The sequence below is a fragment of the Cervus canadensis genome, chromosome 8 (assembly GCF_019320065.1).
Source record: "Cervus canadensis isolate Bull #8, Minnesota chromosome 8, ASM1932006v1, whole genome shotgun sequence".
Taxonomy (NCBI): domain Eukaryota; kingdom Metazoa; phylum Chordata; class Mammalia; order Artiodactyla; family Cervidae; genus Cervus; species Cervus canadensis.
Window position 1 is genome coordinate 65,056,853 of NC_057393.1, and position 23,289 is coordinate 65,080,141.

The 23,289-nt window shown below is 35.9% G+C and overlaps 1 protein-coding gene across 5 annotated transcripts in view; it reads left to right on the plus strand.

The window, feature by feature from the left end:
• Positions 1-23,289, plus strand: part of MICU1 (mitochondrial calcium uptake 1) — a 221,350-nt gene that overhangs the window by 53,642 nt on the left and 144,419 nt on the right. For 3 of the 5 annotated variants that reach the window (XM_043476629.1, XM_043476631.1, XM_043476630.1), the window contains exons 5-6: positions 1,438-1,481; positions 15,603-15,614. In XM_043476629.1, coding sequence (XP_043332564.1) covers positions 1,438-1,481; positions 15,603-15,614 — 56 coding nt within the window. The remainder of the gene's footprint in view (positions 1-1,437; positions 1,482-15,602; positions 15,615-23,289) is intronic. The other 2 variants (XM_043476632.1, XM_043476634.1) reach the window with 1 other exon arrangement.

Consider the following 23,289-nt stretch of genomic DNA (forward strand, 5'->3'; position numbering starts at 1 on the left):
CATTGTATCTTTCCTTGCAATATTATTGCTTATGTCTTTCTTACAAAATTGTGACTCTTCAAGGCAAGGATTGTATCTTACTCATTCAGTTTTGTGTTGTTGTTGTTTTTTTTAAGTATTTAGTGATCAAGCACTATTCCAAATACTAGGATAACACAATCATCAAAAACAGAAAATCCCAGCCCTCAAGAACACTTAATATATTTCCTTTTATCTTTCTTGGTGCTTAGTATTTCACAATGCTAGGAATTCCCAAGGCTAAATTTATAGTTTAGCCCACCTTTAAAAGGGCATCTGGTCCCATCACTTCATGGGAAATAGATGGGGAAACAATGGAAACAGTGTCAGACTTTATTTTTTTGGGCTCCAAAATCACTGCAGATGGTGATTGCAGCCATGAAATTAAAAGACACTTACTCCTTGGAAGGAAAGTTATGACCAACCTAGATAGCATATTAAAAAGCAGAGACACTACTTTGCCAACAAAGGTCCATCTAGTCAAGGCTATGGTTTTTCCAGTGGTCATGTATGGATGTGAGAGTTGGACTGTGAAGAAAGCTGAGCACCCAAGAATTAATGCTTTTGGACTGTGGTGTTGGAGAAGACTCTTGAGAGTCCCTTGGACTGCAAGGAAATCCAACCAGTCCATCCTAAAGGAGATCAGTCCTGGGTGTTCATTGGAAGGACTGATGCTGAAGCTGAAACTCCAATACTTTAGCCACCTCATGTGAGGAGTTGATTCATTGGAAACAACCCTGATGCTGGGAGGGATTGGGGGCAGGAGGAGAAGGGGACGACAGAGGATGAGATGGCTGGATGGCATCACCGACTCAATGGACATGAGTTTGAGTAAACTCCGGGAGTTGGTGATGGACAGGGAGGCCTGGTATGCTGCGATTCACTGGGTCGCAAAGAGTCGGACTCGATTGAGCAACTGAACTGACTAACTGAACTGAACTAAAAGGTCATATTAAGATGGCCGATTTGAATTTGTTTAGGTGTGTTGCAAAATGTCCCCTGGTATTAAACTCATCTCTCTTTATACAAAAAATGATTATGCTTTCAGATAAAACTAATATCCCCTCACCTTAGTTAGAGGTAATATATCATTTTGATGTAATGAAAAAGTATCATCCTGGGAAGCGTCCAGGGTTCTAGTTTGGCTTTACTGTTGAATAGGTTTGCACATGAATAGGTCTGCAGATGAACCCTTTTTATCTGTAAGAGTTTCATATTCTCATATATAAAATAAAGGATTGGTATTTTTTAGTTCCAACACTTTGAGTCTGAAAGTGGGACAGATTTTTCATTTCTGTTCAAATAATGCTGTGGCTAAACCATCTGAATGGGATTGGAAACAAAACTGAGAGCTAGTATTTCATGTATTTCACCCGAGTTTTAATCAATGACTAAGCATTATTTTTTTCTGTTTTACAGACTTGGGTCTGGATCAATATACAATAAAACGCTTTGATGGAAAGGTGAGTGAACTATGACACAACATGTATATCCTGTTGTTTATTAAAGTTCCTCTAAAGTTATTTGTGAGAAATTTCTGAATACCTGTTTATCTTATTGAAAAAGTTTGGTGCTTACTTTGGCATAAGTGCCTTCAAATGGTTCTACAGAAAAAATCAAGCACAAGGTTCTTCTGTGTTTTTGCATATAAAGTAATATTGCTGGGTTGTCTGCTGTGTATAATGAGGGCTAATTGAGTGTGTTTTGACATTTGAATTTTAATTTAGAAGCCATTATAAAGGTTAACAACTCCCCAATATTATATTTATGGTTCTTATAAAAACACCTATTTGATTTGACTTTCCTTACACTTTGATAGTATATAATCATAACCCAAACAAGAAAATTGCAGAAGTCCTTATTAGTAGTTTTAAAACAATTAGAAGAGCACCCCAATATGCATAAAAAAAATTTACATTATACTTACTTTCAATTTATTTTATGCCTGAATAAATCATATAATAAATCATTAAGTATAGAAAATGAAACTTTCAATTTTATTATCTCAAAACAGTCAGTTAAACATGTTTTTCCCTTTCAGGCTGAATTCTCCAAAAAGAAAAAGAAAATATTACACAGAGTCAGAGAGAAAAGTAAAAGCTCTATTTTAAAGAGAAGGAAGAAAGCACAGCAGGAAGATCGAGCCAGGGATGGCTTTACAAAGCTTAACAAGAAGGAAGTCAGAAGGAAAATCATGAAGTGGCTGGAAAAGGCAGGATTACAAACTAGGCTCTAGATGGGTAGAAGTCAGGGTTAACAGAAGCTGATGTTGCAGGAATGTGTCAATCCTGCATCCTTATGTAAAACTACATGTATTGGTAAGGTGAAGATATAAGTGCTCAGATTCTTGCACAAGTGGAAAGAATGAGTGGCTGCTTTAAAAGTTGAGAGAGCTCAGCGAAGGCTTCCAGCCTAAAATTTACTTTTTCTCTTCAGGTGGCACATTGCCTCCATCTGTGGATATCCTCTTTTTAAAATCACATGTTCTAAAAGAATGATAAAAAAGAAAGGGCATTTAGATGCTAGGAGACCCAGATTCAGAGTTCTAGGTTTGCTTTGGGCCAACCCCATCTTCTTTCTGATCCTTGGTGTCTCTACTGTCCATATAAAGGGTTACTGCAGACACTGGTGTCAGGGTCTGATTTCAGAGTCTCTGGAAGGTGAGGCCCCTGTCTATCTATCTTTTTTTTTTTTTTTTTTTTCTGTCTATCTATCTTTATGTCACTCAGAGTCCAGAGTATGCTTGGCACATAGGAAGCAACCAATAAAATGTTTGACTGACCTGGGAAATAAATCAACTAGTCAATTGCATATTCCTTGGAGGTATAACTCAGATGTCACTAATATCTTACAACAAAATCAATTTTATAGATCACTTGTTGGGTTTTTTTTTTGGCTACTGAAGGAATCCAGAGTAACATGAGAATTCAGTCCTTTTTTGTAAACCTGAAAACATGTAAAGAAGTTGGATATATGTGCAAGTACAACAGCGACTTTACATATTAAAAGGGGAATTTCCATTCCTAGAGATTTCCCAAATATAGAACCTCTAATAGTAACTCATGTTTTATATATGCTCTTTACTTTTTCCTGTTTTGGCCAGTACTTGTCAACTTGATGCTAGTAATTTGCAACTTTTAGGTTGACTGATGAGCTCCACTTTTGTTTCAATTGATTTAAATTTATGACCTCTACATTTCTTATCATTTGTGTTGTTTGCATTTTTTTTCAGTTTCCACTCATCTTTATAAAATAGCAAGAGTAAAATGCAGTAAAAATATAAAGTATTTGAGTTTCCTGAGCCATACAGCAGATTCATGTTGAGGTTTGACAGAAAACAGCAAACTTCTGTAAAGCAATTATCCTTCAATAAAAGACAAATAAATTTTAAAAATAATTTAAAGTATTTGTGTACTCCTCTTGCTGTGTAGGCAGAAATGGCAGTGCTTCTATGTTTGGAAGGCAGTCTTAACAGATTATAGTTGAGAATGTTTATGCACTGAAGCACAAAATCTGAAATCAGAGTAGGAAAGGCAAGATTTAAGGATATCAATGTTATAATGTTTGAAAATATGATTTATATGAAAGTCAGGTGTATAAAAGTTGACTTCATCCAGGGGAACAGATTCTGAAAGACAATAAAAGAATGGGATGCTGACATAAGGAGATATAAAATTGAGCCAGTGACCCTCAGCCAGCTAGCCTGTTCCCCAGAAAAAGTGCACAAATTCCCCTTTCATCCACATAATGATATGCATGTTTAATTCCTTTGCTAGTTTCTTCATTTAAGTCCTGTATTCTATCAAATATATTATTAAGGTTTTATTTTAAGGAGTGAAGGTTGTGCTTCCTAAATGGGATACTTAAATTTAGTTCATGTCTAGTTTATGTCTTTATGAATTGTCTTTGTTTCATATGAAGTCTAACAAAGTAGTTTCTATACTGTTTTTAAATCTTAAATAATGAAGAGTGCAAATTTCATTCAGTGCTTAATTAGTAGTTTTTTCAGGGATTTTTGCAGTGTATGAAGTTCTTCTCTCAATAATTATAAGAGTCAATGCTTCTTCAAGTGTTGATCTTAATTCTTTTCCTTTGGATCTTCGTGACTCTTGTTCTCCCAATCAGAAAATCTCAGTTGTTGAGTAGCAGTTTCCAGAGTGCATAACTCCTAAGATAATTTCCTGTTGAAAAAACAGATGTATGTGGTAATTATAGTAAATTTCATGCATGATGGTTAGAAACTTAGTAGAAGTTACTACTAAGAAAACACTTGAGTCAGCGGAAATGAGAAGCCAGCTGGATTCAGCAAGTCTTCAAGTAAGGGGGGCCGTGTGAACCAACTTAATTGGATGATTATTTCAATTATCTAATTAAGAAAGATTACAGCTGAACAAAGCCAGAGCTGGCCTCCAAGGTGATAGGAAAAAAGAAGTTGATTAGCTGGGATGGCCCTTGGCAGCACTGGGAGGTGGAAGGGACTTCCCATTGGAGGCCCCGGCCCTTGGGACACTCAGCCACAGAGAGGGCTTCCTCTCCCACCCCTTCCAGCCCTCCCCTGTTGAAAGCTGTCTTCCACCTTACTTACTATTTGAGACTCAAGTTGTCGAGGAACCAATTTTCTCCTCCCTCCTTTCCTTCCTCCCTTTCCTTCTTCCCTCCATTCTTTCTTACTTCCTTTCCTCCTTCCCTTTTCTCTTATTTATTGTTGCACCAGTTAAAGCAAACAGAAGCCAAGAAACAGTGCGGGTTTCCCCCTTCAGTTTAGGACAGGGTTTGTAATCTGGTGACCACCACCTGCTGTCTCCCCTACCCTATGTCTAGCCCATATACCTAACATAAAGTTATTCACCAATATTTCTAAGTCAAAGATTTCACATAAAAGTTCATATCTCTGGCTTTGTCTGAAAAATCAGATCTGACAACACTGATATGACAGAAGGTCTTCATATCAAAGACCTTCTTAGAGGTCTGATTCAAAATGTTTAATATCGCATGTGGCTCTGTAAGGTCCTGCAAGGTGCCACGTCCACACACACTGGTAGGAGGGGGGCCTCTCATCTGTCCCTCAGATGAGCTGTGAGCTCCTCAGCTCCCAGGGCCTCTGTCTGTCCTTTTGTCTCCTTGACACGAGGTGAACATTACCTGCCATTTATCATCATACTTGCCTGATCCACTCACAGTAAAGAAGGAAGAGAGTGTTTCCTCAGGCTGGGCTTTGCTCTGTTCTGTTATCTGCTTGGCCTGAGCTGGCTTTGATCTTATGATACTTGTTTTACTCAGCCCAGGGCTTTTACTCTTTGACAAATATTGGTGGAGGAATTTCATCATGTGACATGGTGTAGCAGAGCTCTTGACAGGAGCTATGGCGTCAACAGTTCTGGATTCAAATTCTGTCTCACTCACCCACTAGTTGTGTGACCTTGTTCCATTGCCTGACTTTTAAATGAGGAAATTTACAAATTTGTCTAAATACTTAAATTGCCATAATACCTGTTTCTCTTGCAATGTAATTGTGAGTTTTATGGTAAAGTTCAATGAGAAAACATAATAAAGGACCTAGCTCAGACGGTAAAGCGTCTGCCTGCAATGTGGGTGACCTGGGTTCAATCCCTGGGTCGGGAAGATCCCCTGGAGAAGGAGCTGGCAACCCACTCCAGTACTCTTGCCTGAAAAATCCCATGGACGGAGGAGCCTGATAGGCTACAGTCCATGGGGTCGCAAAGAGTCAGACATGACTGAGCGACTTCTCTCTCTAAATGACCATTTGGGGGGAAAGTACCAGCTCTCATTTTTGTTCAGCTAGACTCTCATAATAATATTTACAATATAACTATGCTGTATACCCATGTGTTTTATTTCTTCCACTCAGTCCTCATGAAATCCCTAGGCAGTGAATAACATTATCCCCTTTTTTTACAAGAGGACACTGTCCATCAGATATTGGAGTCTGTCTCTAAGGATCCAAGTGTGACAAGAGGCTGTGCATATGGAAATATATAAGAGGGTTAGAAGGCAAAAGTACTCTACTAAATGGAGGGAAGGGAGCAGTAAATTGACCTAGGAGATGAGAAGGAGAGATTTAAGTTTTTTGCTGGGAAATAAACGACAGTAAAACAGTGCTTCTCAGATGTACATGTACATACAAATCACTAGAATAAAAAAAAAAAAAAAAAAGAAAACACTTGAGGAGTTTCCTTTCAAACTTATTTTGATTTTTTTTTTCGAACTTATTTTGATTTTTAAACAGATAATTTTCTTTCTCCCTCTCTCCTTTTTTTAACTTGAAAGATGAACTAGTTATAAATTGCTTAGAGAAATATTTGTTCTCATCCTCTTTATTTCTCAGTTGTTTTAACATTCAGCACACCATTTAGTTAAGTCTGTCATTTGACCACTTAGAAACTGTCTGATTTTATTGCCTTCTTGTTGAATTGTGCTTCCGTGTTTTTGGTCAAGAAGAGCAAGAAGAAATGTAGAAGTAGCATCATTTTCCTGGAGTGTTTTCTCATTTGTACTTGAATTTCATACAGACTCCAGCAAAGTAGAAAAGAAGGGCCCGATGATATTGACAAGTAATTGCAGTTATCCCTTACTTCTCATCTTTTCTTCTTTTTGACTAAAAAATTTTCAAGAAGTAAATGAAACATTGCTGTTTCAACTGGTAGTTGGTGACATTGAGTTTGATTAAGCAGCTTTTGAATTTTGGGGGGAAGATCTTTTTTCCAGAGCTCATCACTACCTTATGTTAATGTATGCTAAGGATGCTTAGCGTACCCTTACTCTAAGGATGATTAGCAATTTCCTTTGTAGAAAAGTCATGCAATACATTATTATTGGAACTTGCAGCATTTATGCATTTCAAAAGTATCTGCTAACACAGGCCTTGCATAAAGAAACTACAGTCAACGGCCTTTTGTTTTAAGAATATATTTTGTAGGGATTTCCCTGGTGGCGCAGTGGGTAAGAATCCACCTGCCAGTTCTGGGGACACAGGTTCATTCCCTGATCTGGGAGGATCCCATATGCCTCGGAGCAGCTAGGCAGGTGCTCCACAATAAGACAAGCCACAACAAGAGGCAGGTGCACCACAATTAGGGAGCAGCCCCTGCTCACTGCAACTAGAGAAAGCCTGCACAAAGCAACAAACACCCAGCACAGCCAAAAAAGAAAAGAATAAAGAAATAATTTTTTAAAAGAATATATTTTGTAGGTAAATGATATTTTAAAAAATATTCAGACTATTTAAAAACCTCAACACTTAAAGAGTTCAGATTTTCTATTTGAGGATATTTGAAAATCATTATAATTAGAGTGTTGGCACTAGTATACAGATGGTAACACAAAATATGGTCTGGCTTTTCTTTTAGTGAAATATATCATAGATTTTTTAAAAAATGCATTCTTTCCCCACAGTGTCTATACATTCTTGTTATGATTTGTTAATGCCATTATTTCATGAATTATTTCTTTAATGAAAGCTGTACTTTTTCCTGAGTTTAACTTTTTATCATCCAATAATTGGTCTATAAGACAAAGCACCCTTCTAAATAGAGCCTTTATTTTACATAGTTGTCAAATATTTGTTTATGTAATTGCTGTCCTGAAACCCTTCATTTTCCTGTTCCTCTTACTTCTCCTTTTTTCCTTAGCATAGCACAAGTTAGAAATTATGTTTTGTATTTTCTGTTCTCACTGTCTGTAATAGACAATTTTCTTTATATCAAACCCTACCATGAGTTTTTTTGGGTTTTTTTTCCAAGTTACAGTAGAAAACTGCATTGTCTAGGTAAAATTATTTCTTCAAAGAACAGCAGTATTCCAGAGCGTTGAAGTAGTCAAAGTTCATGCTCTCTTTGAAGTAGTTAATGCTCTATTTTAAGTAATGATGAATTGCCCATTGAAACTAGTCATCCATCATTATCATTCCAAAATATATTTCTTTTTTAGAAAATAGATTTTTTTACTCTTTCTTTTCTATCAAGTTTCCTTTTCCCCTAACCTCTCCCTGAACTTTTCAAAAATCATGCCTCTGGAATGAGTCTTTTCAGTATTTGTAATTACAGTCCCCTTAGAATCTCTCCTAATTTGGAGAAAGAATTAACATGTGTTTTATTGCCATCTCCTTTATGATGCTGACAAGAATATTTGTTTACATGGAAAAAACATTTTAAATCAAATTGAAACATTTTCCACATTGAGGTGAAAGAGAGGAAAGTACAAAGTCTAGAAAAGAAAATACCAGTTACAGTGTTTATAATAAAAAAGATGATTTGCAAGAAAAAAAAAGATAGGACTGTAGTTAAAAGTCAAAGCTTTAATATAACCAAATGCTTTTAATTACTTATGTAGGTAAAAGTTCTTTTTAAAAATATTGTTAAAGTTTAAAATTCCATTCCTTTTAGGGAAAAGTCTTGTTTCCCCAAGTGGAGCGTGGGCACATTTTTTTTTCTGTACTGTAATGGTCTGAATGCTTTGAGTTGTGATTATTCATATCACAGATAAAATATGAGTCTGCCAATAAGGTCAAGTATAGTATTACTCCTTGATGCATATAGTAAGTTATGTAAGAGATTTCCTATCTTATAAGAGTAAAGTGTATGGCAGATCAACGATGATAGTTAGAAAGGGGACTGAAATTGTCATGGTATAGAATTTGGTGGTCCCCTGGAGAAGGAAATGGCAAACCACTTCAGTATTGTCTTGAGAACCCTGTGAACAGTATGAAAAGGCAAAAAGATAGGACACTGAAAGATGAACTCCCCAGGTCGGTAGGTGCCCAGTATGCTACTGAAGATCGGTGGAGAAATAACTCCAGAAAGAATGAAGAGATGGAGCCAAAGCAAAAACAACACTCAGTTGTAGATGTGACTGGTGATGGAAGTAAACTACAATGCTGTAAAGATCAGTGTTGCATAGGAACCTGCAATGTTAGGTCCATGAATCAAGGCAAATTGGAAGTGGTCAAACAGGAGATAGCAAGAGTAAACATCGATATTTTAGGAATCAGTGAAGTAAAATGGACTGGAATGGGTGAATTTCACTCAGATGACCATTATATCTACTACCGTGGGCAAGAATCCCCTAGAAGAAATGGAGTAGCCATCATAGTCAATAAAAGAGTCTGAAATGCAGTTCTTGGATGCAGTCTCCAAAGCGACAGAATGATCTCTGTTCATTTCCAAGGCAAACCATTCATTGTCACAGTAATCCAAGTCTGTGCCTCAACCAGTAATGCTGAAGAAGCTGAAGTTGAAAGGTTCTATGCAGACCTATAAGACCTTCTAGAACTAACACCCAAGAAAGATGTCCTTTTCATTATAGGGGACGGGAATGCAAAAGTAGCAAGTCAAGAGATACCTGGAGTACCAGGCAAATTTGGCCTTGGAGTACAAAACGAAGCAGGGCAACGGCTAACAGAGTTTTGCCAAGAGAATGCACTGGTCATAGCAAACACCCTCTTCCAACAACACAAGGGAAGATTCTATACATGGACATCACCAGACGGTCAATACCAAAATCAGATTGATTATATTCTTTGCAGCCAAAGATGGAGAAGCTGTCTAGAGTCAGCAAAAACAAGACCGGGAACTGACTGTGGCTCAAATTATGAACTCCTTTTTGCCAAATTCTGACATAAATTGAAGAAAGTAGGGAAAACCACTAGACCATTCAGGTGTGACCTAAATCAAATCCCTTATGATTACACAGTGGAAGTGGCAAACAGATTCAAGGGATTAGATCTGATAATCCCTTCAGAAGAAGGGATTATGGAAAGAACTATGAAGAACTGGAAGAACTATGGAAAGTAGTTTGTGACATTGTATGGGAGGTAGTGATCAACACCATCCCCAAGAAAAAGAAATCCAAAAAGGCAAAATGGTTGTCTGAGGAGGCCTTACAAATAGCTATGAAAAGAAGAGAAGTGAAAGGCAAAGGAGAAAAGGAAAGATATACCCATTTTAATGCAGAGTTCCAAAGAACAGCAGGAGAGATAAGAAAGCCTTCCTCAGTGATCAATGCAAAGAAATAGAGGAAAACAACAGAATGGGAAAGACTAGCAATCTCTTCAAGAAAATTATAGATACCAAGGGAACATTTCATGCAAAAAGATGGGCACAATAAAGGAGTGAAATGGTATGGACCTAGCAGAAGCTGAAGATATTATGAAGAGATGGCAAGAATACACAGAAGAACTATACAGAAAAGATCTTCATGACCCTGATAATCACGATGGTGTGATCAGTCACCTAGAGCCAGACATACTGGAATGCGAAGTCAAGTGGGCCTTAGGAAGCATCACTACGAAAAAAGCTAGTGGAGGAGATGGAATTCCAGTTGAGCTATTTCAAATCCTAGAAGATGATGCTGTGAAAGTGCTGCACTCAGTTTGCCAGGAAATTTGGAAAATTCAGCAGTAGCCACAGAACTGAAAAAGGTCAGTTTTCATTCCAATCCCAAAGAAGGGCAATGCCAAAGAATGTTCAAACTACCACACAATTGCGTCATCTCACACACTAGCAAAGTAATGCTCAAAGTTCTCCAAGCCAGGCTTCAATAGTATGTGAACTGTGAACTTTCAGATGTTCAAGCTGATTTTAGAAAAGGCAGAGGAACCAGAGATCAAATTACTGACATCTGTTGGATCGTTGAAAAAGCGAAAGAGTTCCAGAAAATCATCTACTTCAGCGTATTAAAAAGCAGAGACATTCATTACTTTGCCAACAAAGGTCACTGTAGTCAAAGCTATGGTTTTTCCAGTAGTCGTGTATGGGTGTAAGAGTTGGACTTTAAAGAAAGCTGAGCGACAAATAATTGATGCTTTTGAACTGTGGTGTTGGAGAAGACTCTTGAAAGTCCCTTGGACTGCAAGGAGATCCAACCAGTCCATCCTAAAGGAAATCAGTCCTGAATATTCATTGGAAGGACTGATGCTGAAGCTGAAACTCCAATACTTTGTCCACCTGATGCAAAGAACTGACTCATTTGAAAAGACCCTGATGCTGGAAAAGATTGAAGGCAGGAGGAGAAGGGGACAAGAGAAGATGAGATGGCTGGATGGCATCATTGACTCAATGAACATGAGTTTGAGTAAACTCTTGGAGTTGGCAGTAGACAGAGAGGCCTGTTGTGCTGCAGTCCATGGGATTGCAAGTAGTCGGACAAGACTGAGCGACTGAACTGAACTGAATCTGCTTTATTGACCATACCAAAGTCCTTGGCTGTGTGGATCACGATAAACTGTGGAAAACTCTTAAAGTGATGGGAATACCATACCATCTGACCGGCCTCCTGAGAAATCTGTATGCAGGTCAAGAAGCAACAGTTAAAACTGGATATGGAACAACAGACTGGTTTCAAATCAGGAAAGGAGTACGGTAAGGGTGCATATTGTCACCCTACTTATTTAACTTACATGCAGAGTATATCATACAAAATGGTGGGGTGGATAAAGCACAAGGTTGAATCAAGATTGCTGGGTGAAATATCAATAATCTCAGACATGCAGATGACACCACCCTTATGGCAGAAAGCGAATAAGAACTAAAGAACCTCTTGATGAAAGTGAAAGAGGAGAGTGAAGAAGTTGGCTTAAAGCTCAACATTCAGAAAACTAAGATCATGGTATCTGGTCCTATCACTTCATGGCAAATAGATGGGGAAACAAAGGAATCAGTGAGAGACTATTTTTTGGGGCTCCCAAATCACTTCAGATGGTGACTGCAGCCGTGAAATTAAAAGATTTCCTTCCTTTCCTTGGAAGGAAAGCTGTGATTAACCTAGACAGCGTGTTAAATACCAGGTACATTACTTTGCGAACTAAGGTCCATCTAGTCAAAGCTATGGTTTTTCCAGTAGTCATGTATGGATGTGAGAGTTGGACTATAAAGAAAGCTGAGCACCGAAGAATTGATTCTTTTGAACTGTGGTGTTGGAGAAGACTCTTGAGTGTCCCTTGAACTGCACAAATATGCAACCAGTCTATCCTAAAGGAAATCAGTCCTGAATAATCATTGGAAGGAGTGATGCTGAAGCTGAAACTCCAATACTTTGTCCACCTGATGCAAAGAATTGACTCATTTGAAAAGACCCTGATGCTGGGAAAGATTGAAGGTCGGGAGGAAGGGGCCAACAGAGGATGAGATGGTTGGATGGCATCACTGACTCAATGGACATGAGTTTGAGCAGGCTCCGGGAGTTGGTGATGGACAGGGAAGCCTGGTGTGCTGCAGTCCATGGGGTTGCAAAGAGTTGGACACGACTGAGTGACTGAACTGAACTGAAGAATTTGGTGACTGTTCATATTTATTTGATTGCATTAATTTTGCTTAAGTTTTAATAGCAGGATTGATTTTCTTATGATTTCTACTTTGTTAATTATACACTTCCTCCCCTCTTTTCTTTTGCTTTTCATAGATTCAAAACCAGTCAGTTCTAAATTCCTGGTGAATTGATATATTTAATCAGGTCCTTCTATAGATAAATAGAGTTTCCCAGTTCGTGTCAATGCAGGAGACATAATGAGACAGCGGTTCAGTCCCTGGGTTGCAAAGATTCCCTGGAGAAGGCCATGGCAACACACTCCAGTATTCTTGCCTGGAGAATCTCATGGACAGAGAAGCCTGACAGGGCATATATAGTCCATCAGGTCACAACAAGTTGGACACAGTTGAAGCGACTTAGCACACGTGCATTGATAAAGAAGAATATGTAGACAGAATTTTATTGTTTCTGCTTCATATTTTTTTTGATCCATATTTGTATTTGTCCTAAAAATTCCAAGAGGATACATAAAGTATTTCAATTCTTTGAAGCCTGAAGTTCTCCACAGATATTTCATAATTACATATTATTTTAGGGATGATAATTTAGCCCTTAAAAAAAATTCCATTAACACATTCATTCATTGGTTGTCAGTGGTTTGTTTTTTAGTTGAAAGTAAAATTTCTAAATGAAAAATGCTTGACTCTGTTTGTCTCTTGAGGGAACTATTACTATCAGTACTACTAATAATATGAAAAAGAACAATAGTTGAAGTTTTTGAGTATTTATTAATCTACCAAGCACTGTTCCAAGTGTCTGTACATAATAATTCTAATGCACACAACCACTCTTTGAGATAGCTTTCTGTTTTCATCATTTTACAAATAAGATACAAAAAACATAGAAATTAAGTAACTTAGCCTTTTTTTTTTTTTTTAACCTAAGATCATACAGTTGGTAATTGGTGGAGCCAAGAGTCCAAATTGGAATTCTGGCTCCTGAGTTCACTGTCTTAAGCACTGTGCTATTATCTATCTCCTTTCATGTATCTAACCTATTGATCTATTTGACCTATAATATCTATTTGTACATAGAAATTTCTCTTGTCAAATATTTCTTTTATTTTATTAACAGTGTTATTTGTGCAAAAAAGAACTTGGTGTTTCACTTTGTTGAAGAGTGTTAATTTTTTATTCTTGGATTAGAAGCCTATGTTAGCCTGAAAAACCAGAGTTTCATTTTAAAGAAAGAAAACAAGAGATACACAAATTTCAATACCTGAATTTAGAAGAATTTCAACTTCACTGTTATTCGCTCCATTGTTTTCTCAAATGCCATGAATATCAGTTGGCACTTTGAAAAATGCTGTGTCTTTTTGTTACTTTTTCTTTTTTAATCGAAACCATCACTCTTAAAGTGAAGACTTTTATCTATATTTTGAAAATTGGATCCTGTTAAAATGAAGATTACTTTCTATTGAGAAAATAATATTCCTGTTAGAAACTGAACTATTTAGTCTTTCAAATATTGATTGGTTTTGTGTTAAATGTTGCATCATTTGATTGGAGCTACTCTATAGCCTTCAGATAGATAAGCAAAAGTTTACAATGTAATTACATTACCAAAATGAAATCAAGTACTGGTTCAGCATTTCAGAAAATCCTTTGACACCTGTTGTACTTTTCTATTTTTAGTCTCAGATTTTTTTATCTTCTTTCTTTCCCATCTGAAGTTTTTAAAATAATTTTTAAAAATATTTTCTCACTTTTCTCTCTTCTTACAAATTAGCAATTTTAGTTCTTTGTACATACTACAGCCCTCAGAAAATCTGGTTTTGGTGTCTAAAATATTTTACAAGGGATGTCTAATTTGAGCATCTCAGTATTTGATAGCTACGTGTAAATGATTAGTAGATATTGTAGATATGCTGAACTGAATTTGAAAAATACACAATTATGGATTATTATATTTATTAGTGTGTAAAAGCATGGGATGTGATTAATGTGGTTTGGGGTATAGACAATCCTGTATTCATATATGAATTCTGCCACATACAACTTTGGGCAAGAGACTACTTAACCTCTGAGTATCAATTATCATCTGTAACTATAAAAATAGGACAAAAGGCAAAGCATCTGGCTCTACAGATTATAGCTATTTTGCATTACTTGGAGCCCTTTACTCAGTTTACGAAAGGAGTTAGCTGCTGTTGTGTGTGTTATCTTCTTTCTTCATTTGTATGAAATGCATACTGTCTTCATAATTGCTCTATCCATTGTTCTTTTCTTCCCAGTTAGATCCTATAAACTATCTCTGTAATGAGTAGCTGTCAGTGATTAAATGGCTGATCTATAAACTGGAGAGAGACCTCTGGTTTGATTTCTCATATCTGGACTGTTCTGTGGTCACAGTGACTCATCTCCCCCAGTACTGTCAAGGTCTTTGGGCCTCTGTCACATCAGTCTTAGCCTTAGGCTTGTAAATTGCTGATAGCATATATTTTTTAGTCAGGAACTAAGCTTGGTTTGAGAAGTATAATAAGTTCAGGTCAACTTTTATTTAACAGCCAGTGAAGTTTATTTGTTTAAAAAAAAAAAAAGAATCTTTAAAGCCATTTGATATTTGAAGATATTTTTGAGTGATACCCAGCTAACTTTAACTCTTTTCATCAATGCAGGCCTTCATTCCAGGACTTCATGATTAGCTTTTTGTTGCTAATGTGAATAGTCCTTTATTTTGGCAATATAGTTTGCGAGAGACCTGTTTCTAAGGTCGGAAACTCATCTTTACTGAACTCTTCCTTAGAGTAGCTACTAATCCTCTGAACTCAGCTGAGTTGGTTGTCTATATGGTAAATATTGTTAGTACAGCAACAAATTTGCCATGAAGTTAAAAAATAATATTAAATTAAAATGAGATACCCTTAAAGGAAACCTTAATTAAAGAAATGGCTTGACTATCTATGAAAAAAAGTTAAATATTTGCTTTCCCTTTTCTTTAATAAATTAAGTAATTATTCTTGTATTCTCTTTTTATAGCGTTGTGAAATTTTTTTGAAATTGTATGTTTTTTAGGGGAAGGTTAGAAATTGAATTACTTAGGTTTTTGTTTTGTTTTGTCCTACTGTACCTACTAGATAATATATAAAATATTTCTATGTATTTCTCATTTCCTGTTTACGGATTTTCAGTCCTTTTATTACAAATCTCATTTGGTCCTTTATATGTTATAATAGTTTGTGATAGATGTATATTTAATTTAGGAGTTTTTGTTCATATAATCAAACAATGTCAATTTTTTTCTTTTTCTCATCTTCTGATCAGGATTTCTGGCAGGTACCGACTCAGCAGCATGTGCTTTAAATTAATTAATGTTTCAAAACCCATAGTGATGCTGCAAGGATAAAGGTTCAGTGCATGCTCATGGCCTTTCCCTGCTCCCTTTAGAACGATTCAGTTCCTGTCACTTTAAATTAACGTACTTTATCTCTAATGACAGGTCAAACACTTCACAAGTCCTTGAGAATATAGAACCTAGCATAATTTAAAAGGAAGTTTTAACATTATGTATCACACAAAAGTTAAGCTGTTTTAAACATTGTATAGTCGATACTCAGTTGGGTCATTTAAATTGTCTTAGTAGGGAAGCCGTGTTCCTGGCTGAACTGTAACAGGGATGGTGAGACAGCAGTAACTCCAAGTGAAAAATTAGTACTTTTCTTTTCTTTTGAAATTTCTTAAGTAATAAATACAGATAAGCAGTTACTTAGTTGTACTTAACTCAGTAAAATGACTTAAGAGTAAACAGATGAAGCATTTAGAAACACTTCATTATTTTGCTTTTTTGAGCTAAACAACAGCTTTAACTTGGAAAAGCAGCAAATACATGGAGAAAATGATGAAAAAGAATATATAGACTTGTAGTCTGACAGAGGGGAATTTCAAGGACACACCTAAGAAGTACTTTTCAGATTGATCTTTGAAGGTTTAGACCTCTTATAGTTTATAAACTATTAAAGTGTATTCAAAAATATTCACTAAAAACATTACTCTTGCATTTCTTAATAAAAATATAAAATAAACTTAATTAGAACATCTTTTGGCTTAAAATAATCAATTGGTGAAGATTACAGGGTGTTCTTTATTTTTATACAACATTTTCCCTGTGCTTCCTTGTTCTTAAAATGGTATATATTTGTTGTAGTTTCCTTACCAAACCCCCAAACCAGTCATCCTGTTAGTGGTTCTGTAGATTATCTTAATTTTCCTTTAACTACATTCTGAAACAAATCAACAAATACTTAAATTATTATATCAAAATAATTGATTGATAACCTCATTATCAGTGTTTCTTAAGTCCAGAGATTTTGTTTTAGAATAGCTATGGCTCAACCATCATGCAAAGTACTAAGGAGCGTAAATCAAATGAGATGTTAACACCTGCGATTGAGGAAAGCCGCTTCCAGTTCTCTTATTTATGGCAGGACAGTTTGTAGGAAGCAGCTAAAAATTCTTATTAATAAGCTTTTTGTATTAAAAATAGTAAGCTCTTTTTCTTAGAATAGGTAGTGGGGGAATTGTTTACTTACGGTGGGTTCTATAAACACCACTCATTTTGGTGACACTAGTAAAAATTGTTTAAGCTTCCAAAGGTCAAGGAGCAGTTACTTTATAGGAGAGGGCTTTCTTGCTTGCTTCCTTACAGGGATTTGTCCTTTGCATGCTAAGTTCCTGTTGCCTGTGGAAAGGCTGGAATCATTTTGTTCTTTTTTTTTTCTGGTAGTACAGTATGAGTGCTATTCTTCAGATGCAGCTAATGAATGGTGTCAGTTTATATTTCTGTAGGAAGTGACTGTAATGTCTCTTTCCAGTCCCTGAGTTCCACCACTGCTGAAGTCTGTTGATTTAACCCATGTCCTTGGTTATTCATCTTGAACAAAGAAACAATAATATAATCATTAAGTGCTCCCAAGGAGGCTATAGTTTACATGGTTACCCCAAATATTAAGACTTCTATTAAGATGTCTTTAAATACATTTTTATTTTAGATTTTGTTGTGTTTGAATTTGGGATCAACTGTGAACCCATTTGATTTATCATTGTTGATTTGAAAGCATAAACATGACTAACCATTACATTTTCAATGCCTTTTTGTTTAGCATTTCCATCATGAAACAAAATTTGAAATTCACTTCAATCTGAAAGGACTTTGTTCCAAACTAACTTAATTTTAAAAATCATTTTAGCACAAACATGCTAGCATGTTTGAAAGTTACACAAATAGATTTCTATGAAAGTCACTCAAAATATTTTATTTCTTCTAATGATGGCTAAAGATTATTTCTCAACTCATATGTATTGACGACCTTTGATTGCAGAGGATAGTTCTTGGTTTGCATATTTATCTTTGCCATGGTGCATTTTTTAAAAAAAATTCTAAACTTAAAAAGCTTCTCCAATTATAAATCAATCTAACATCTACTAGTTAAGATTATAGAGAATCATTACATTCTTTTAGTGATACTTATTTTGTAAATTATTAAAATATGTGTTTGAACAAATCAAGGCATAAAAATATGATGTGCACCTACATCATTAACTAGATTTTCACCTTCAAGATAAATAAGCTAATACAAGCTAAACCTCAAGATTAGCATTTTACAATAACTGTTTTGTTCCAACAGTATTTGATCTGCATTATCAGTTTTAGAAATTGCAAATAGTTGGGCTTCCCTCATAGCTCAGTTGATAAAGAATGTGCAAGCAATGCAAGAGACCCAGGTTCAATCCCTGAGTCGGGTAGATCCCCCTAGAGAAGGAAATGGCAACCCACTCCAGTATTCTTGCCTGGAGAATCCCATGGACAGAGGAGCCTAGCAGACTACAGTCCATGGGGTTGCAAGAGTCGGACATGACTTAACAACTACACCACCATGTAGACACCTGATGTATTTTTGTGCATTTGATATAATACAACATACAATGGTTTGTGCATGGGTTCTGGAGTCAGATCATGACCTGTCCTGCCACTTTATAGCATTGTCACCTTGGGCTTCTTACTTCTCTAACCCTCAGTTTTCTGTCTGTTAAGTGCAGGTAATAGTATCACCTATCTCATAGAATTGCAGTAAGAACTTAAAAGAGATAATACAAGTGTTTAACACAATACCTAGCATAGAATGGACTTCCTCAATGGCTCAGAGGGTAAAGAATCCACCTGCTATGCAGGAGATACAGGTTCGATCCCTGTGTTGGGAAGATTCCCTGGAGAAGAGAATGGCAACCTACTCCATTATTGTTGTCTGGAGAATGCCATGGACAGAGGAGCCTGGTGGGCTACAGTCCATGGCATCACAAAGAGTCAGATACGGCTGAGGGACTAAGCATGCACACATAGAACATGCAAACTATAATTTTTAGTATGTCTTTTTAATCATTGGTGGTGTTCAAGGAATACCTAAAACTGTTTGACTTTGAAATGATTTAAAAGTTCTTCATCTAAAGGATTTCCTGGGAAATGGGTAGTTTCTAGAACAGTGTAAATCAAGGGTATGAACAGTGATCCTCAGAGTGAAACTCTTTTCCTTTTTTCCTATGGTGTATTTTTTCTTGAAAGTGATTTTCCAAATAGGAGAAGGTGCAACACTATTGACTTACTGTTCAAAATTTGTATGTCAAGTTGTTTTTCCACAAAGTGATAGGGAAGCCTTTTCTAACCCATGTGACTGAAACCAATATTGCTGCTGAGCTCAGGACAGTTCTTTTCAGCACTGATTGATTTGAGTGGCCAACATTCAAAATTAAATTCTTAGATTTGGATAACAGATAATCAATAATGACAAAATATAGATTCTCCCACCCAGAGCTGCCTTGAAGCAAGTGTGCAGGCATAATGTGGTAGAAACTAATACAGTTGATGATTTTCCATATCTAGGGTTTTGATAACACCTCATCAACTACTAAGAACTGAAATAGATAATTTCAATAAAGTTATATCATTTCTTTGAAATGGATTCTATTGCATTACACTTTTGAATTTTATCATTGCTTTAATCAAATCTTCTGCCACTGTTTTTTTTTTTAAAGCATCCTCATTTATTATCCTTATTCTCTCTAGCCATCTAGTTAATGAAGTAGGAAAGCATTTGTATTCTAGGAGTTTGGAGTTGTTCTTAGAGCTAAAGTGGCTAGAATTGGGACTGAAAAGAGAATGGCTTTCTGCAATAGTGAAGTTTCCAGGATCTTAAGCATTCACGTTCTGTAGTTTGTTGCACAGTAATTTGTGTTTGTTGCCTCAAATTCAATAATACCTTTGAAAAGTTTGGAAACAGAGTTAGGAATAGAAGAAATCATGAGCTATAAATTAGAAACATCTCAATTTAATTTTCATCTGACATATCCCCAAATTCTTTCTTTCTGCAAGTTCAGGTATGAGATAAAAGAAGAATAACATGTATTTTAACTGTGCAACGTTTTCTGTTTGATTGAGAATAGTGTGATTGTTTAAGATTGATATCTTACAAGGCTTTGGCACCTATCTATGCACCAACTAAACAATGAAGAGTGAGCATTAATTGCATGAGGAAATTGCTGATTTTTCTCTTTCTTTCTAACATCCTTCTTTCCTGGCCTTAACCCAGCCTTAGGTAGAAATACTGTTATCACTTGGAAATGATATGCAAAAATTGCATCTTTTGGAAGAATCATATTATTATCTTTGTTTCTGAAATACAACCTCAAGTACTTCTTGATGGACTTGGGCAGGCTTTGAAATGTATTTCAGCAACATAGAGAAATGTTAGTATTAAAACAATCCAGTTATTTCCATCTCATAAAAGATGACATCTTAATTTAAATAGGAAAGCTGTGTTCTTTATCAGATTTTCTATATACCAGAGATGTTTTGAAGTTTTGGATGATGTGTCAGCATCTATTTTGCTGGCATAGCCCATCAACTTCTATTCAACAGAAAAAAGTTTACTTTATAGAACTTGAAAAGTAGATCTTAACTAGAATAAATAATTGAGGTTAAGCTCCTAGATACTATTTTTTTTTCTTTGGCTTTATCTAGTTGAGCCCTAGAAGGCAAAATTGTTGGCCTTATTTTGTTCAAACCTATTATAATACTCACTGAGTTTGAGCACAGTGAGTATTAACAAGTTTGTTTGAATCATGTCTGGAAATCCCAGTCCCAGGTCTCCCGATGGTCTCCTGCAATTTTAACCAGATACTTTATAAGTTTTTGTGATGGGTCAGAAACCAGAGTGTGAATCTTTTGGCATAAAGCCATCCTGGTGAAACAATTTGAGGTTTTAGACTAACTGAGAAGTATAGTACACATGTAATTGCTGATTTGTTCTAAGTTTACTCAAGATTTAGATTATGGTTCAGTTGAGATCAATACCAGGACTCCTATGAGGTTATTAATTTCTTTGTACTTGAGGTCAGTAATTTGAATGTTCTAGTGAAATTGAATCTACTGCTGTGTTTTAAATTTTAAAACATACAAGATCTAAGACTGGGTCATGTAAATGAATAGTGAAACAGTTAAATTTCTAAGTCAGTGAGCCCACTGCTTTGAAATATTTTGCATAGTTTTGTTCTCCAAAAGGGGAATAACATTTGTCAGTAACTTGAATAGAAATTCTGTTGTGATCAGTTTACCTGCATTCTGCTTTCAGAGGTTCAGGTGACTGGAGTAGTGTTTGAGATGCAGCTTCTAAGACGTATGAAATAGTACAGTGCTTTGTGAGGTATCTGCAAGTACTGCTGCTTTTTAAAATACCCAATTCTGTTTAATTGTCAGCATATACACTGAAGTAGTTGCTAGAATCTTAATCCCAGGAACTTTAATATGAAATAAGTTTCTATAAATTTTTTTACTGAATGATATGTTAATATGTTGCTTAATCTCATTGTAAGGTCTTACAATAGAATTGGAATATATTCTATTTCTTTTAACTTTTATATAGATATCTTCCTTTTAGTTTGTCTTGTTATGTTCATTATGTATATTGAATTTATAACTTATATTGAATTAAGTATAAATCATTATGATAGGTTTTCCTAGTAAAAATGCATATTAATACTAAATGTTCATTAGTAACAAAAAATATAAATAACCATCTCTGAGACAGTGAGAGAAAATTAGCATTACCATCAGTCTGCTAAGGAAGACTATGTTTTACTTGCTCTGTGCCTCCTTAAGTGTATAAATGGTATTTGCTTCGAACAAAAGTGAGTTAAAATTTAGTCAAAGATAAAACTTTATCCAAAGGATTAAGCGAAGGAACAGTTTACTTGACATTCTCAATTTGCAAAATGAAACATTGAGAAGACTTTAGAAATAAGAAAAAATGACCAAAAACCTTCCTTCCACTATCCTTTAAATCTTGATTTTCCATTTTCACCATACTTTGGTGCTTTTAAAGATTTTTTCATTATTAAACTCAAATATATATATTTTCACAGATTCTCCTCTGGCTTTGTTGTTTGACTTGAGGGTATCATTTTATGGTAGAATTGGGCATTTGATTTGAAAAGATCAGCTAAGAAACATTCATGCAACACAGAATAGTCTAAAAATTGATTTTCTGCTAACTCCCACTTCTTTCCAAATCTTGACATATTTATTTGATTCTCCTCCTAACTAATTTGATGGATCAGTTATGATGGTGTTATGATAGTTCTGGTGTTTGTGATTAATATATGTTATGAATTTTATAAGAATTGTCTGAGTTTTGGATTCTTGAAAACTCACTTATAAGTTCTTAAGAGTTAATAGATAGTTGTATAATCATAAATGTACCTAACTACTCTTTGGTATGTGGATGCCTCAGAAAACATAATGTAGCTTCATTCCCTCTCTCCTGCCCCCACCCCAACTCCAGAAATATGGGAAAACAGTGTAGACCTTTACTAGAGAGATAGAAGACTGTTGCACAGGGCACATCACAAAGCATGACTAATTTAAAAGTCCTCTTTAAACATCTTTGTTTCTTGGCTTTAAAGAGCTACTACAAAATATGTATTCTGTGTTCTTTCTCAAACACATGTGTGCCCATATGTGCTCACCTGCTTTCTTTTCTCTGTTTTCCTGACTTTGATACTTTCTGTTCCTCTCTGGTCACATCTCCTTATCCTTTTTGGCTCACCTTTCAAGAGTCCTTTTTGCTTTTATATTTCCTCTCCCAGATGTCTTCTTCAACTTTTTATTATGTAGAGCAATTTGACCTTCTTTTGACCTCTCCTGGTCCCTATAGCTGTACTCAGTACAGCAGAAGTCTTGTATATAGCCCTGCAAACAAATATTTTCTTGTTTAGAGGGCTTTTCTCTAGGAGAAAATCACACTAACTAAACTAGCATTGTAAAGTGTCAGTGTAAAATTGCCCCTATGGAGATATGTTCTGATAGTAATTCTCAATCAGTATACAATTTAAGGTCTGTTCACTGACATCTTTATTATCTGTGCAAATTTTATAATTGCCCTATCCTGGGTGTTCATTGGAAGGTCTGATGTTGAAGCTGAAACTCCAGTACTTTGGCCACCTGATGCAAAGAGCTGACTCATTTGAAAAGACCCTGATGCTGGGAAAGATTGAGGGCAGGAGGAGAAGGGGAAGACAGGATGAGATGGTTGGATGGCATCACCAACTCAATGGACATGGGTTTGCGTGGACTCCGGGAGTTGGTGATGGACAGGGAGGCCTGGCGTGCTGCGGTTCATGGGGTCGCAACTGAGCTACTGAACTGAACTGAATGGTGGAGGTGATTAGACCTAAACTATAACCCTAAATGCATCTCATGCAGAGTCTCTCAATCTACATTATTTATATTTTGGAAAACAATCATATGCTTTGCTAGTAATCAAAAGACCTTCAAAAGAAAATAGGCTGCTCAAGTCAGAAGCTATTAAAGAAGAGTGGATGCACACTTATATGTAAATTGATTTTTAACAAAGGTACCAAAATAATTAAATGGAGAAAGGAAGGTGTTTTCAGCAAATGGCTT